At 32.3% G+C, this 13,084-nt stretch overlaps 1 protein-coding gene across 1 annotated transcript in view; it reads left to right on the forward strand.

Annotated features, from left to right (window-relative positions):
- Positions 1 to 1,827: 1,827 nt before the first annotated feature.
- Positions 1,828 to 13,084, forward strand: part of LOC126880630 (leucine-rich repeat protein soc-2 homolog) — a 32,123-nt gene continuing 20,866 nt past the window's right edge. The window contains exons 1-3 of the mRNA XM_050644650.1: positions 1,828 to 2,985; positions 6,518 to 6,690; positions 12,246 to 12,481. Coding sequence (XP_050500607.1) covers positions 2,150 to 2,985; positions 6,518 to 6,690; positions 12,246 to 12,481 — 1,245 coding nt within the window. The 5' untranslated portion in view covers positions 1,828 to 2,149. The remainder of the gene's footprint in view (positions 2,986 to 6,517; positions 6,691 to 12,245; positions 12,482 to 13,084) is intronic.

Raw genomic sequence — 13,084 nt, forward strand, 5'->3', positions numbered from 1 at the left:
TTATTATGACAGACAAATAATAAAATAAACAAACAACAAACAACTGATTCATGAAAAAACTAATAAGTATTTTAGAAAAATTTTAACGCAGGATGAAAGATTACATTATTACCGAGGGCGAAAAGCCCCTTAGAATAAACAAGCAGTTTCTATTGAATGAAATATTTGAAATTAAATATCACACTTTTTTTTTAATTTCATCCCTGTAACTTATTAAAATAAATATTATAGAAGTTTTCAGGGACTTTCAGCCCTCGGTAATAATGTAGTCTTTCATTCTGAGTTTAAAATTTTCAAAAATATTTATTAACTTTCTCAGGATTCGAAAAAAAAAAATGAATACAATTAAAATACATTGAGAATTTTGACATGCGACACAATTTTGCATTATAACTCAATGTAAAATTCTAAACTGTTGAATTCCAGCTTCCCTAATTATTTGACATCAAAAGACATTAGAAACTATTTGTAGATGATTCAAATCTGTATTGAAAACAACTGTTAAAATTGGTCTACGTGATTAAACATTCCAAAATTTTGTAAAAATGTAATACATTTCAGTTTTCAGCCCAAACTTAGGCCACACACAATGCAATAATGTTCACATTTTTGAACTGTCAATATTTTTATTTTATCATCTATTGTTTAAAAACAATACAGTTGATAAGATACCCTCAGTTGCGGAGAAAGTATTAATAATAAAGATTAATAATAAAGTCTAATAACCGTGGAACAGAATAAGCTATCTGACAAATTTTAAGATTTGGCAGTGACATTGACAGTATGTAAACATTAGGTATTTATCCTTCAAAATACACTGCTCAATTTTCTACAAAATACGCGTCAAGAGTCGTATCAGTTTTTTTTTGAACCAGGTGTACATATTCCAAAATAGATTAAATTGCATTTTTACTTATTGAAAATAAGTGATATAAACTACTTTACTAACTGATTTTTAAAAACAGTAGCTAAGATATTAGGCACATCGTATTCTTTTTATTTCCTCTTTACAAATTTTAAATTCTTGGAAAATGAGTCAGACAATTAAAGGTCTATTTAAACATTTACTCAAATTATGTATATGACAAGAATGTAAAATTGTAGACAAATGATCCCAGTTCCCATGCTCCCAACCCCGTGGAACGTGTAATAAAAAATCTCAAACTCCAAAGATTCTAATTGGACATAATTATTATTTCTTAGTCTCAATAATGAGAAACAACGTCATTGTCCATATATCGAAAAAATATCATTTAAAGTCTAAAATGCGCTTTAGAATCTTTTACATATAGAAAATAGTTTTTACATATCAATTTACAAAAGTGCTCTCTATCAATATTCTGAGACTTTTTTAATTTATTTGTCGCAGGTCTTGGAATTTTATTGCTAACTTCGTGTTAAGTGGTGTTAAGTGCCATGCCATGAGCCTTTCAAACTAGAGATGTCACTAACGAAGAAAATTATACGAGCAGTTTCAGTGGTAAATATATAAATCGCAAAACTAGAATTATTAAAGACAATTCAGGAACAACATCAAATATGATATGTTCATTTCAAAAGAAATTCAGTTGACCAGTTTTCCAAAAATTATATAAATCATTTCTTCGTCCATGGCCGTCTTTATTTGATCCGCACGTCGTATTAGAATTGGCAACAGTGTTGAGCTGTCAAATAGAGGGCCGTTTATAGTGGGGCTCATGCAGTGATCACATCACTGGGCTCATGTGGGGCTTTAACGGGAAGAATACAATTTTAAAGAATTATATTTGATAAATGATTTATGTGCAGAAAATATATTAGACTTTGCAAATAAAAGAGAAAATTTTTCTGTTAAGAAATCAAGCTGTTATTCTGTGGTTTATCGTTCCTTTAATACCAACTCTAGCTTTTTGTGACTAACTTCATATATGTGAAAACCTTCCATAATCCATGTAAAGTGTTTATATGGGCGGAGGCACAATCGTCCTTCGAAATACTGTTGCACCTGTATCACAAAAAATACATCCTCGGTCAAGTGTATCAAATCAAAACTGACATAAAACAGTATCGCTCCATTCAGACAAAGTGCAGTGCTACGCTATGACCTTACACACCTTCAAATACGACTTACAGCACTTGTAAACAAAACATAATGGCTAACTTTTAGTCCATGCAGAAAATGTCACAAGCCAGTGGGGATCTCTTGCTTTCATCTGAAGACATGCCTGAAGCTGAATCCTCTGGAACCTTGGAACATGTCAGTAAGAAAAAGTTCTCTTCTGGGTCTCTTGCGGGGGACGTTACAAGACCAAAGGTGGTGACAGTCAAACATCCAGAGTCCAATAAACTCAAACCTACAGCCAAAAAGAACAAGCAGCCGATTCAGGCAGATTTAGATGTATCTAAGGAGTTTATAAGATGCAGGGAAGAAGGTTTGAAGCGGTTAGATTTAAGTAAATCCAACATAACCTTGTTACCCCCTACTGTTCGAGATCTACATCATTTGTCTGAGCTCTACTTGTATGGTAATAAGATTGTGTGTTTGCCAAATGAGATAGGCTGCTTGACCAGCCTCCAGACGTTAGCTTTAAGTGAAAATTCTTTGACTTCTTTACCCGACTCCCTTGAAAATCTAAGATCGTTGAAAGTTTTAGATTTGAGACACAATAAACTTAATGATATACCAGATGTCGTATATAAGCTGACCTCCCTAACAACCTTGTTCTTACGGTTTAATAGAATTAGATATGTAGGAGATGAAATTAGAAATTTAACTTCGTTGACGATGTTAAGTCTGCGGGAAAACAAGATCAGAGAATTGCCGCCAGGTATTGGGTGCTTGATTCATTTGCTGACATTTGATGTTTCCCACAATCATTTGGAGCATTTGCCAGTGGAGATTGGACAATGTGTGGATTTATCTACTTTAGATTTGCAACATAACGAACTTTTAGATATACCTGATACTATTGGGCAACTCCAGCAACTGACAAGACTAGGTTTAAGGTAAGAAGACTAGAAACAATGTAATTTTAATCCATTAACGCCCAAATTTTTTTTTAATTTCAAAAAATATGTTTTCAATCGTTTGAAATTAAGGTACCTTAATATGGCAAACTCAATATGGTATACGGACGGCTCCAAAACCGATATAGGTACAGGGGCTGGAATATATGGCTTAAAACCAAGGACGGAAGTCCGGGTATGTCTAGGGACATATGCGACCGTATTTCAAGCCGAAGTAGCTGCTATACAAAGGTGCGCTATGGAACTAATCAGTCGAAATCTAGATAACGACTCCATCGTTATATAATCAGTTCAGTACAGGTCGATTCATGGCTGATATGGAACTGTTTGAGTGTCCTCTCTCAGGTGGGAAGTCGAAACAGATTGACACTTGCCTGGGTGCCGGGACATAAGGGTTATCGTGGCAACGAGAAGGCCGATGAATTGGCCCGAGAAGGCGCATCTACGCCACTGGTTGGTCCGGAACCGTCTTTGGAATTGCAAATACGATAAAAAGAGCAGCTATACAAAAATGGGCGCAACAGAGGTCTCTTGAATGGTGGAACAACTCCCCAGGACAGAGGCAGGCCAAACAGTTCATCAAAGGACATTCGGCTAAATTTACAACAGACTTACTTTCGCGCAGTCGAAGCACTGTCAGAATGATAGTGGGTCTGCTGACTGGACACTGTAGACTCAATAGACACTTGAGTCTCATAAGCCTGACAGAAGAGGACACCTGTCGGTTCTGTCTGGAAGAAGAGGAAACCGCTCTACACGTTCTGTGTCATTGCGAAGGTCTCGCACGAATGCGGTTTCTAGAACTCGGTGAGGAAAAACCGGAAGCACCAGGCTACATGAAAAGGCCACTATCAAGGCTGTTAAGTCTCATTAAGAGGACTAAGCTAGATGAAGTGCTTTAAAAGAAAGGGGAAACACAATAGATCTACTAAGGTCGCAGTGTATCAGGCTCTATTGGCCGCCCCATTTTCTACATTCTACATTCAAGGTACCTTCAGGAGTACCACAAGGGTCACATCTGGGACCCCTTCTATTCAATATCTATGTTAATGATATTGCCGCCTGTTTCCACTTTGCTTTTTTCCTAATGTTTGCTGACGATTTAAAATTATATTTGAATATCGAGAATGATGGTGACTATCTAAAATTACAATCTGATTTGGATCGGTTGGGCTATTGGTGTGATAGCAATGGAATGGAACTTAATGTTAAAAAGTGTCACTTAATGGTTTTTGGTCGAAATAGAACTACTACAAATCATATCTATACTATTAAGGATTGTCCTTTAGACTCTGTATCTCAGATAAAAGACCTAGGTGTTGTGCTCGATTGCAGCTTATCCTACATCCCCTATATCTCATCTATTGTCTCAAAATCACTTCAACTTTTAGCGTTTATTAAACGTTGTGCTAAAGACTTTCTTAATATCCCATCCATAAAAATATAGATAGATAGATATCTTTATTTCAAAATATTTAACCTAATATACAAATTTAACTTAAATACATTTTTTACATATAAAACGAAAGAAAATCAATCAATACAATGATTCACAATAAAAAAATTAAATAATAAAAAAATAAATGTAATAATAAATTAAAAAATAATAAATTAATAACAATTATAATCAAAATTAATAACGAATTATAATCAAATTAACAAGTTCACCAACCAATAAAAGTCAATAAAATAAACAAAAATATTGTGCACGTTCTCCGCCAATTCAAATACATACTACTTTAAATTTTTAAGGAAAACCTTTAATTTATCTTTAAAACTTTTAACTGTCCTACAGTCTTTTAATTCATTAGGCAATTCATTAAATTCTCTGAAACCTCTAAATATTAATGAATTCATTGAGCTGCTATAATTCATTTTAGAAAAATATATGTTATTTTTATTTCGAGTATCGTGTATGTGTATATTAGGAAAATTAATAAATTGCTGAAAATAATCGGGAGCTATATTGTTTTTAATTTTATAAACCAAAATCAATGCAAAATATTGAAACCTTTGATATACCGAAAACCAGTTCAATGTATTCAGCATTAACTTTATTGGTGTCAATCGACCCATTCTTAATATCATACGAATACCACGATTTTGTAATTTTTGAAGTTGCCCCATTTTATTTAGGTTGAACAAATATAAGACTGATGCACAATAATCAAAATGAGGTTGTTAAAGATAAATTTTTTGCTATTCTTGTAAAAAAGTATAATTTCTTGCTGATTTTTTTGTGTATATACCTAAACAAAATGATCTTCCAATGAAAGAGTGTTATCAAGTTAAAATCCTAAGTATTTAATAGTTGTTGTTATTTCAATCTTTTCACCATTTATGGATAAATTAATGTTATTTATATTGATTTTGTTATACTTATATCTACTGGTTACAATTAGAGCTTTTGTCTTTGATACATTTAATTTTAACTTGTTTAATGTTAAATAATTATAAACAGCCTCCAGAATTGAATTCATTTTTGCCACTGCATTTTCCAAACAAAATATTGTATTGTTCACGTGTGAGACCTCACCTAGATTACTGTTCATGTGTTTGGTCTCCACACTATAACACCCATATTCAAGCTATTGAGAGAGTTCAACACTGGTTCTTAAGATTTAAACAAAACCAGAGGGTTGATGAAATTAACTATTCAAATGGACGGCGTTATGCATAACTCGACCAAGCGCCATTTCTTTAATATCGAGATAACAGCAGATTCTGGTGACACATAGCTAAAACTATCTTGGAAAAAATCCCTGTTATTGTCACATTAACGGTTACTAAGAAAAACAAAATTAAAGCAAGCGACATTAATCCACTTACCATTAAGCGACCATTAAGCAACCAAGAAACGAAAAACTTTGAAGCCATTTATCTCAAAATTATATTTTGGCGCTTGGTCGAGTTATGCATAACGCCATCCAAATATGGAAAAGTCTCTCAACATAACTTCTCTCCAAACCTGATGCATTCATAAGGATCTCACAATGTTTTATAGTATACTACACTCCAATAATTTTGGTCCTCAACTCTTGGAGAAAATTAGCCTCCATGTTCCTAGTAGACAAATGAGGCTAAATCAACCCTTTTACGTTAGACCCCATCGCACAAACTACGGACACAACTCCTTCATGTCTAAAACACCAAGGTTTACTAATCAATATTCCCAATGTTTAGAGCATGGAATAAACAGATTTGAGGAGGAAATAAGAAAAAAAATTTCACTAGTTAACAGTTTAATAGCAAGTGTCAAAAATGTATTCCTGAAATCACCTGTATGAATACAATATTATAAGAGATATGCTTCCTGCTGTTCCACTGCCACCGCAACCCATTTTAAGACGATGAGGAACATGGTTGGAAGCAGTTAATTTCTATGCTGATCATTTTGTAGATTTAGCCTGATTCTCCATTTTTGTGTCCATTTATCGTTACAAATCCATAAATGGACATCGATTTATAGAAAAAATATTTGTAAATCCTTTAACAACATTTTCTTTTGTAGATACAACAGGTTAACCCAAATCCCTCCATCGTTGAGCAATTGTAAACATATGGATGAATTTAATGTTGAAGGAAATGCAATTTCTCAATTACCAGAAGGACTGTTATCGAGCTTAAGTGAACTTACTAATATCACTCTTTCCAGAAATAATTTTTCTGCTTATCCATCAGGAGGTAAGTGCTAAATTTCAATACTTTATTGAAAATTAGACATTTGGGTGTACTTTGTTTCTGAACCACGGTATCTATGACCTACCTACTAAAACATATATTTATTAGGAATCTGTATCTGTATGCAGCAGAAAAAATGTTTCAAACAAGAAATGTAGCTTGCGTAATTTTAAACAAAAATGATTATTAGCAGTTTTTGTGTAGAATGAACGGTTCTCTCAGAAACAGCACTTTGTATGCAATTTGTAGAGTGCAGCGTTTGTATGCAATTTTTGCATTTTGCCGCAAATAAAGACAGTTTCTATAAAGCTGTTAAAGAAATTAATCACGATTTTTGCTATTTTTTACTATTCTCATAAGATCAATAAAATTTATCACTTCTATTAACCCATCGCTGTAGAATTTCCATTGTTAAAGCCTTTATCTTTAAAACAATCTCGATTTTTAATTTTTTTGCAACATATATGAGACATTTAAAATATATGCCTAAAAACGCTTAGTTTAAGATCTCACATTATGGGAAATACTTCCACGAAGACGGTGTAGTTTCAAAAAACTAACTTACTTGTGCAATCAAAATGAAGGAATTTTAAACCTTTTACATCATATTTGTAATGTGAAAGTTTAAATATTGTTTTTTTAGGCATACGTATTTCAAATGCCTCATATTTGTTGTCAAAAATCAAAATCGAAATTTCATGTTATAGGTTTTGAAGACTTGGCTCTTACAATGGAAATTCCACAGTGACTGGTCAATGGAAGTGATAAATTTTATTTATTTAACAACTTTATAGAAACTGACTTCATTTGCTGCAAAATACAAAAATTGCATACGAAAGCTGCACAGTTATTTTTTTTTTAATTTTTGTTGGTAGGACGTTCTGATAAAAAGATATCAAATTTTTACCGACAAGTTGATACAAAATTTTATTAAAAAAAATTACTGGGATTCGTAATCACTAGAGAGCGGAATATATGCAAAGTGCATATAGATGCATATATTGCATATTTTCAGACAACAAACACAACATTGCATATTTAAGCTAAACACGATTTATTTTGCATATTTTAAAAATAAATTATATAAAAGTTTAAAATTTTCCTCTCTTAATTGGAATTTTATAACTTCGATATGAACGAGCTCATTATTTATCTATCTATCGCTCATTATTATCTATCTGGACTTTCCCATTACTACCTGAATTTAACAATTATGGGTGTTCCCAGAAAAATATTATTTTATTAGCGTAGCAAGTCGTAGGTACCTACCTGCTTTTAAGGGTCTAATATTTATTTTGTCAGTTTCCGGCCAACATTTGTTTAAAGTAAACGTTGTATCGTATTTAGTGTTTTTCAAGTGATTGGTATATATTAAACTTAAATATGTCTACCACTCAAAAAAGTGCTTGGATAACGTGTTTTCCCGAGTTAAAGCTAAGTGGAGACAAAGTATTTTGCAAGGCCTGTTCCAAAATCGTAAGTTACATTCATTTTCACATTTCATTTTTTAAATGAGGAACTGACAAACAAAAGCATCATGTCTTGTTAACACTTTTTCTGCTCATTGTCAAAAAATTCCCGGAAATACAGGGATTACAATTAGAAATAAATTAAAAAATGTTTTAGAAAAAAATGAGGGCTTCGATTGTTTGAGGAAAGTTGTACGTATTTTTGAAGGCAACTTTTCTGAAGATCTTACGACTTGGCAAATTAGTTTACTGCCTAAATTAAAATATTGTCATATAACATCAGTAGATGTAGAACGAACTTTTTCTGTGTCCAAACACGTTTTTAGTGATAGAAGGCAAAAGTTGCTAGTTGAAAATTTTGAAAAATATTTGATTATAAATTCATACTATAATTTAGCTTCTTAATTTAATTATAATATCAGTTTTTGTGTGTCATTTCATTTGTTTTTATGTGAAAAATAAATATGTATTAAACATAAATGTAGGTTGAATTTTTTAAACATAGTTTATATTTAATATATTGTTTTATTTTTGAGTATTTTTAATATGCATTTGCATATTTAGACAAATTTAGAAAAAATACCTGCATATTTGTAGTAAAAGTAATGCATATATATGCGCATATTTTGGTAATGTTGTGTTGCATATATTCCGCTCTCTAGTAATCACCAGTCACTTCAAGCATTGTTTCTGAGAGAACAGTTGATTCTACACAAAGACATTTTTGTTCAAAATTATTTCAGTTACATTTCTTCTTTGAAACATTCTTTTCTGCGATGTACAGATTCTTGGTAAATCAATGTTTTTCGTTTTCTCTGCTACGAGGGGGGTTTTAGGGTGAAGCCTGGGGTTAAGAGTGGCAAACTTGATTGTATTTTATTTGGGGTTCCAAAATTTACATTCTCAGCAAACATCAGCTTGTTGGTATGATTTTTAGAGGTTCTGTGGCATTTTCGTATCTGACGACTGAATCAAATCCATAACATTTTTTTAAATAAATTTCAAGTCTTTAAAATCATATCAATTCTTTTTCTCAACAATACTTTACAAATAATATGTAATTAAATTGATCATAAGCCCTACTTGGTGACTTGCAACCAACTAAGTTGGACATTAAATGGCATTGTTGAAAGTCATCTTCAAAGTCCTAGTTGACATCGCTTCTGAATCATTGTTCATCTGATTATAATATCAAGTATTTTTGATAACTTACTCCATATTGAAGTTAAATAATATATTTTAATTTTTAAAAATATATGTAAACAAAATAACCTTGCTTATATTGATAGGAAACAGTGATAAAGTATTTTGATAGCCACAGGAAGTCCAATTATTAATTATTATCGCTTAAAGAAAACGCGTCAGGTGATGAACATCTATCGCATTTAATATTTGGGGCAGAGATAAGATATCACGACCGGAGTTGCCCCTTGTTCCTTTTTTGTTATGTTATTTTATGTTATTATTTACAATCACAGAAGTATCACTAATTTCTCAAACCATCTCTTTTTATTCTTTTTTCACTGACAATTTTGTTTGAATTATTGCATTCGCGGTAATTTCCCTTAGCCTGTTAGTGTTTGATTCAGAGTTGTGACTACATAGCTCCATTGATAAGGCCTGAGAGGCAGAAATAGCTATCTATAGATGGTGGTCCAACTCTGAATCAAATAAAAACGAAAACTGCCTTTTCTCTTGTTTTCTTTTATTTGACAGGATGCAAATTTTAAATACAAGATAGGAGATGTGGATTTATCTAGGGTTTAGGTATTGTCCTTTTCATGATCATTTTTCAGTGCGTCACAAATAATAGGAAAAAGGGTAAGTCCGTGATAATACACATTTATGACATTTATTCTAACATGACATTTTAGTTAAATCTGACAGTTGACACATTTTATTTTCAGTTTAGAATAAAAATAAATCAAATGTGTTTCTTGCATTTATAAAATGGTATTTTCTTTGATTTGTATAGTCTTATAAATTATACAGATTATATTTGTAATATTATTATCTAATTAAAAAAAATTATTTTTTTTAATTATGGCGCCATCTATCGACAACTAGAATAATCACAGAACTAGAAGTAATCACCGACGTGCCTTTTTTTCTGTCACATACAATTTAATGCGTTAGAAAGAAATCGAAAAACTGTGACGCACTGAAAGATGATCATGAGAAAAAGAATAATTAAGGATTTAGGTGTGTTACTGGATAGTAAGCTAAGTTTCGTGGACCATTATGATGCCATTATTGCGTGTGCTAATCGGACATTAGGGTTAGTCATCAGAATGTCATATGATTTTAATAATTTGTTTGTAATTGTGAGATTGTTTTTGAGTTATGTTCGTTCATTACTAGAGTATTGTTCAGTGATTTGGAGTCCAAGTTATGAGAATCACAAATATCGAATTGAATCGATTCAAAATAAATTCGTTAGATATCTGCGGTATAGATTAGGTACTAGAGGAATGCAATTGAATTCCAGTCAGGTCATGCAGATGTTTCATTTGCACCGTCTAGAGGATCGCAGGCGATACTTTGACCTTAATTTCGTATTTAAGGTGTTAAATGGTATTATTCTTGCACCTAGCATTCTGGGTCGAATAGATTTTTATGTTCCAGCTAGGAATTTGAGAAGATGTCCCTTGCTATCCGCTAGATCGTGCAATACACGTCATGCAGAAAATATGCCTTTAAATAGAATTGTTTCTAGTGTAAATGAGTTTCCAAATATAGACTTTATGGGAGTCACACTAAATGCTTTTAAAAGGACTATTTCACGTGAATTATTTTAATTTGATTTTAATTTTTTGATGTCGTTAGTTTAATTGTAAGTAATGTAAGTTAACTTGTGTTCAATGTTTAATTTTGACTTTTAATTTTAATTGTAAAATGGAGTTTTCCGTCAATAAATATTAATATTAATTTAATTTAATTTTAATACTGTCAGGCACACTCCACAGTCGATCCTGGGCACAATTGTGCAGAGGTGTAATCAGGATGACCCTACGGGGGAGGTTACAACTACTTGGTAGTCTCTGGGGGGTATGAAATAGTAATGGTGTTAAGCGTATAGACCTCAAAATACATTCAAATGTGGGGGGTTATAACCCCCAAATCCCCCTTGGTTACGCCTATGCAATTGTGTTTTACCTAGAGTTCGGAGAGCAAGAAGTTACAGCATAAATCTGATTGTATGATGTGTAAACAAGTTTGTGTATGTGTGTGTTTATGTATAAGAGTGTGCGTGCATGTGTGTATTTATAAATCATGTTTAATCAACAAATCTAAAGTAATGGCATAGCAGTAGACCCTATGCAATGTTAGATTACAGATAGGTTATATCTTATTCACACCCATTTTATATATGCATACGATGTTCACTATCAGCCATTGAGGTGCGCCATATCAAGGTTGAGAACATCTTCATACATACAGGGTACCTACGGCACTAGTGCGAGGCATTTATCGTAAGAGATATGAAAAAAATGTTAAGGTAAAAGTTGGGGCATAGATAGGACTGTACTTCTTAAATATTTTTAAAAAATAATTTCAAATATACAGGGCCACCCGCATTGACAGGGTGTAACAAACTTATCTTTTGGCAATGGAGCACCACCCTGTATAATTTTACATTTTTGAACTCTTCTCAATGTTCTTGAAAACCCTATAAAAAATGGCATAGATAGGGCTGTACTTTTTAAATATTTTTAAAAAATATTTTCAAATATACAGGGCCACCCGCATTGACAGGGTGTAACAAACTTATCTTTTGGCAATGGAGCACCACCCTGTATGATTTTACATTTTTGAACTCTTCTCGATGTTCTTGAAAACCCTAAAAAAAATTTTACTTTGTCCTTTTATAAAAAAAAATGTATTTTTTTTTTCTATCTAGTCTCTAATCCAATAGTATTTATTTACTTGAAAATCGTAATACAATCAGATTACACAAGTTAAGTTCACTTGATGATAAGTTAGATGAATCTTTTAATTAGAAAAAATGTATGTTTACTTAATTTAGAAATTGAATATTTTTTAGCTTAATTTATTTATTACGTTCACATATCTTTAAATCATCTCTAGGACCCTCGCAGTTCGTCAACGTGGATTCTGTCAATTTGGAACACAACCAAATTGACAAAATTCCTTATGGAATCTTTTCGAGAGCCAAACATTTGACAAAATTGAATATGAAAGAAAATCAACTCACTTCCTTGCCACTTGACGTTGGAACATGGACAAATATGGTGGAATTGAATCTAGGAACAAATCAGTTAACCAAATTGCCAGATGATATACAGTGTCTGCAGAGTTTAGAGGTAACGTATTATATATTTTATACAGTAAACGCTACGCTTGTAAATACACGAGTACCTAGTTGCTAGGCTTGGACTAATCCGGTCCATTCTCACCTGTGACTTTCATGTATGTCATGTCATGTGACTGTCATGAAACTATTCAAAATATTTGTTCTTCCGTACAAAAAATACAGTAATTAATAGTATTGTTACTCTACTTTAAAAATACTTTATTCGAACACCAGAAATATTACAATACTTGATAACTTTTACAACTTTTTGGACGTAGAAAAATGTCTTAGCTGCGAAACCTTCGTGAATGATTCAGAATGACATCAGTCTAATTATTCCGTTCAGCAGTTTCGAAAGTGCAAATAGCCATGATGATCAGGAACCGGTGAATGCGGAAGAAGAAGAAGCACTAAATATGTTGGGTTCAAGACATGTTCTCAATTTTTTTCACTCTACATTTGTATGTCTCACAGTGGGATGTTTTTTCTTGCGTTTTATCCATACTACCAAGAGGTAAAGTAGTATTGTCCTTTTCATAGGCATTTTTCAGTGCGTCACAAATGATAGAAAAAAAGGTAAGCCCGTGATAACACACATTTATTCTAACATGAC

Source organism: Diabrotica virgifera, chromosome 2 (assembly GCF_917563875.1).
Source record: "Diabrotica virgifera virgifera chromosome 2, PGI_DIABVI_V3a".
NCBI classification, from domain to species: Eukaryota; Metazoa; Arthropoda; class Insecta; order Coleoptera; family Chrysomelidae; genus Diabrotica; species Diabrotica virgifera.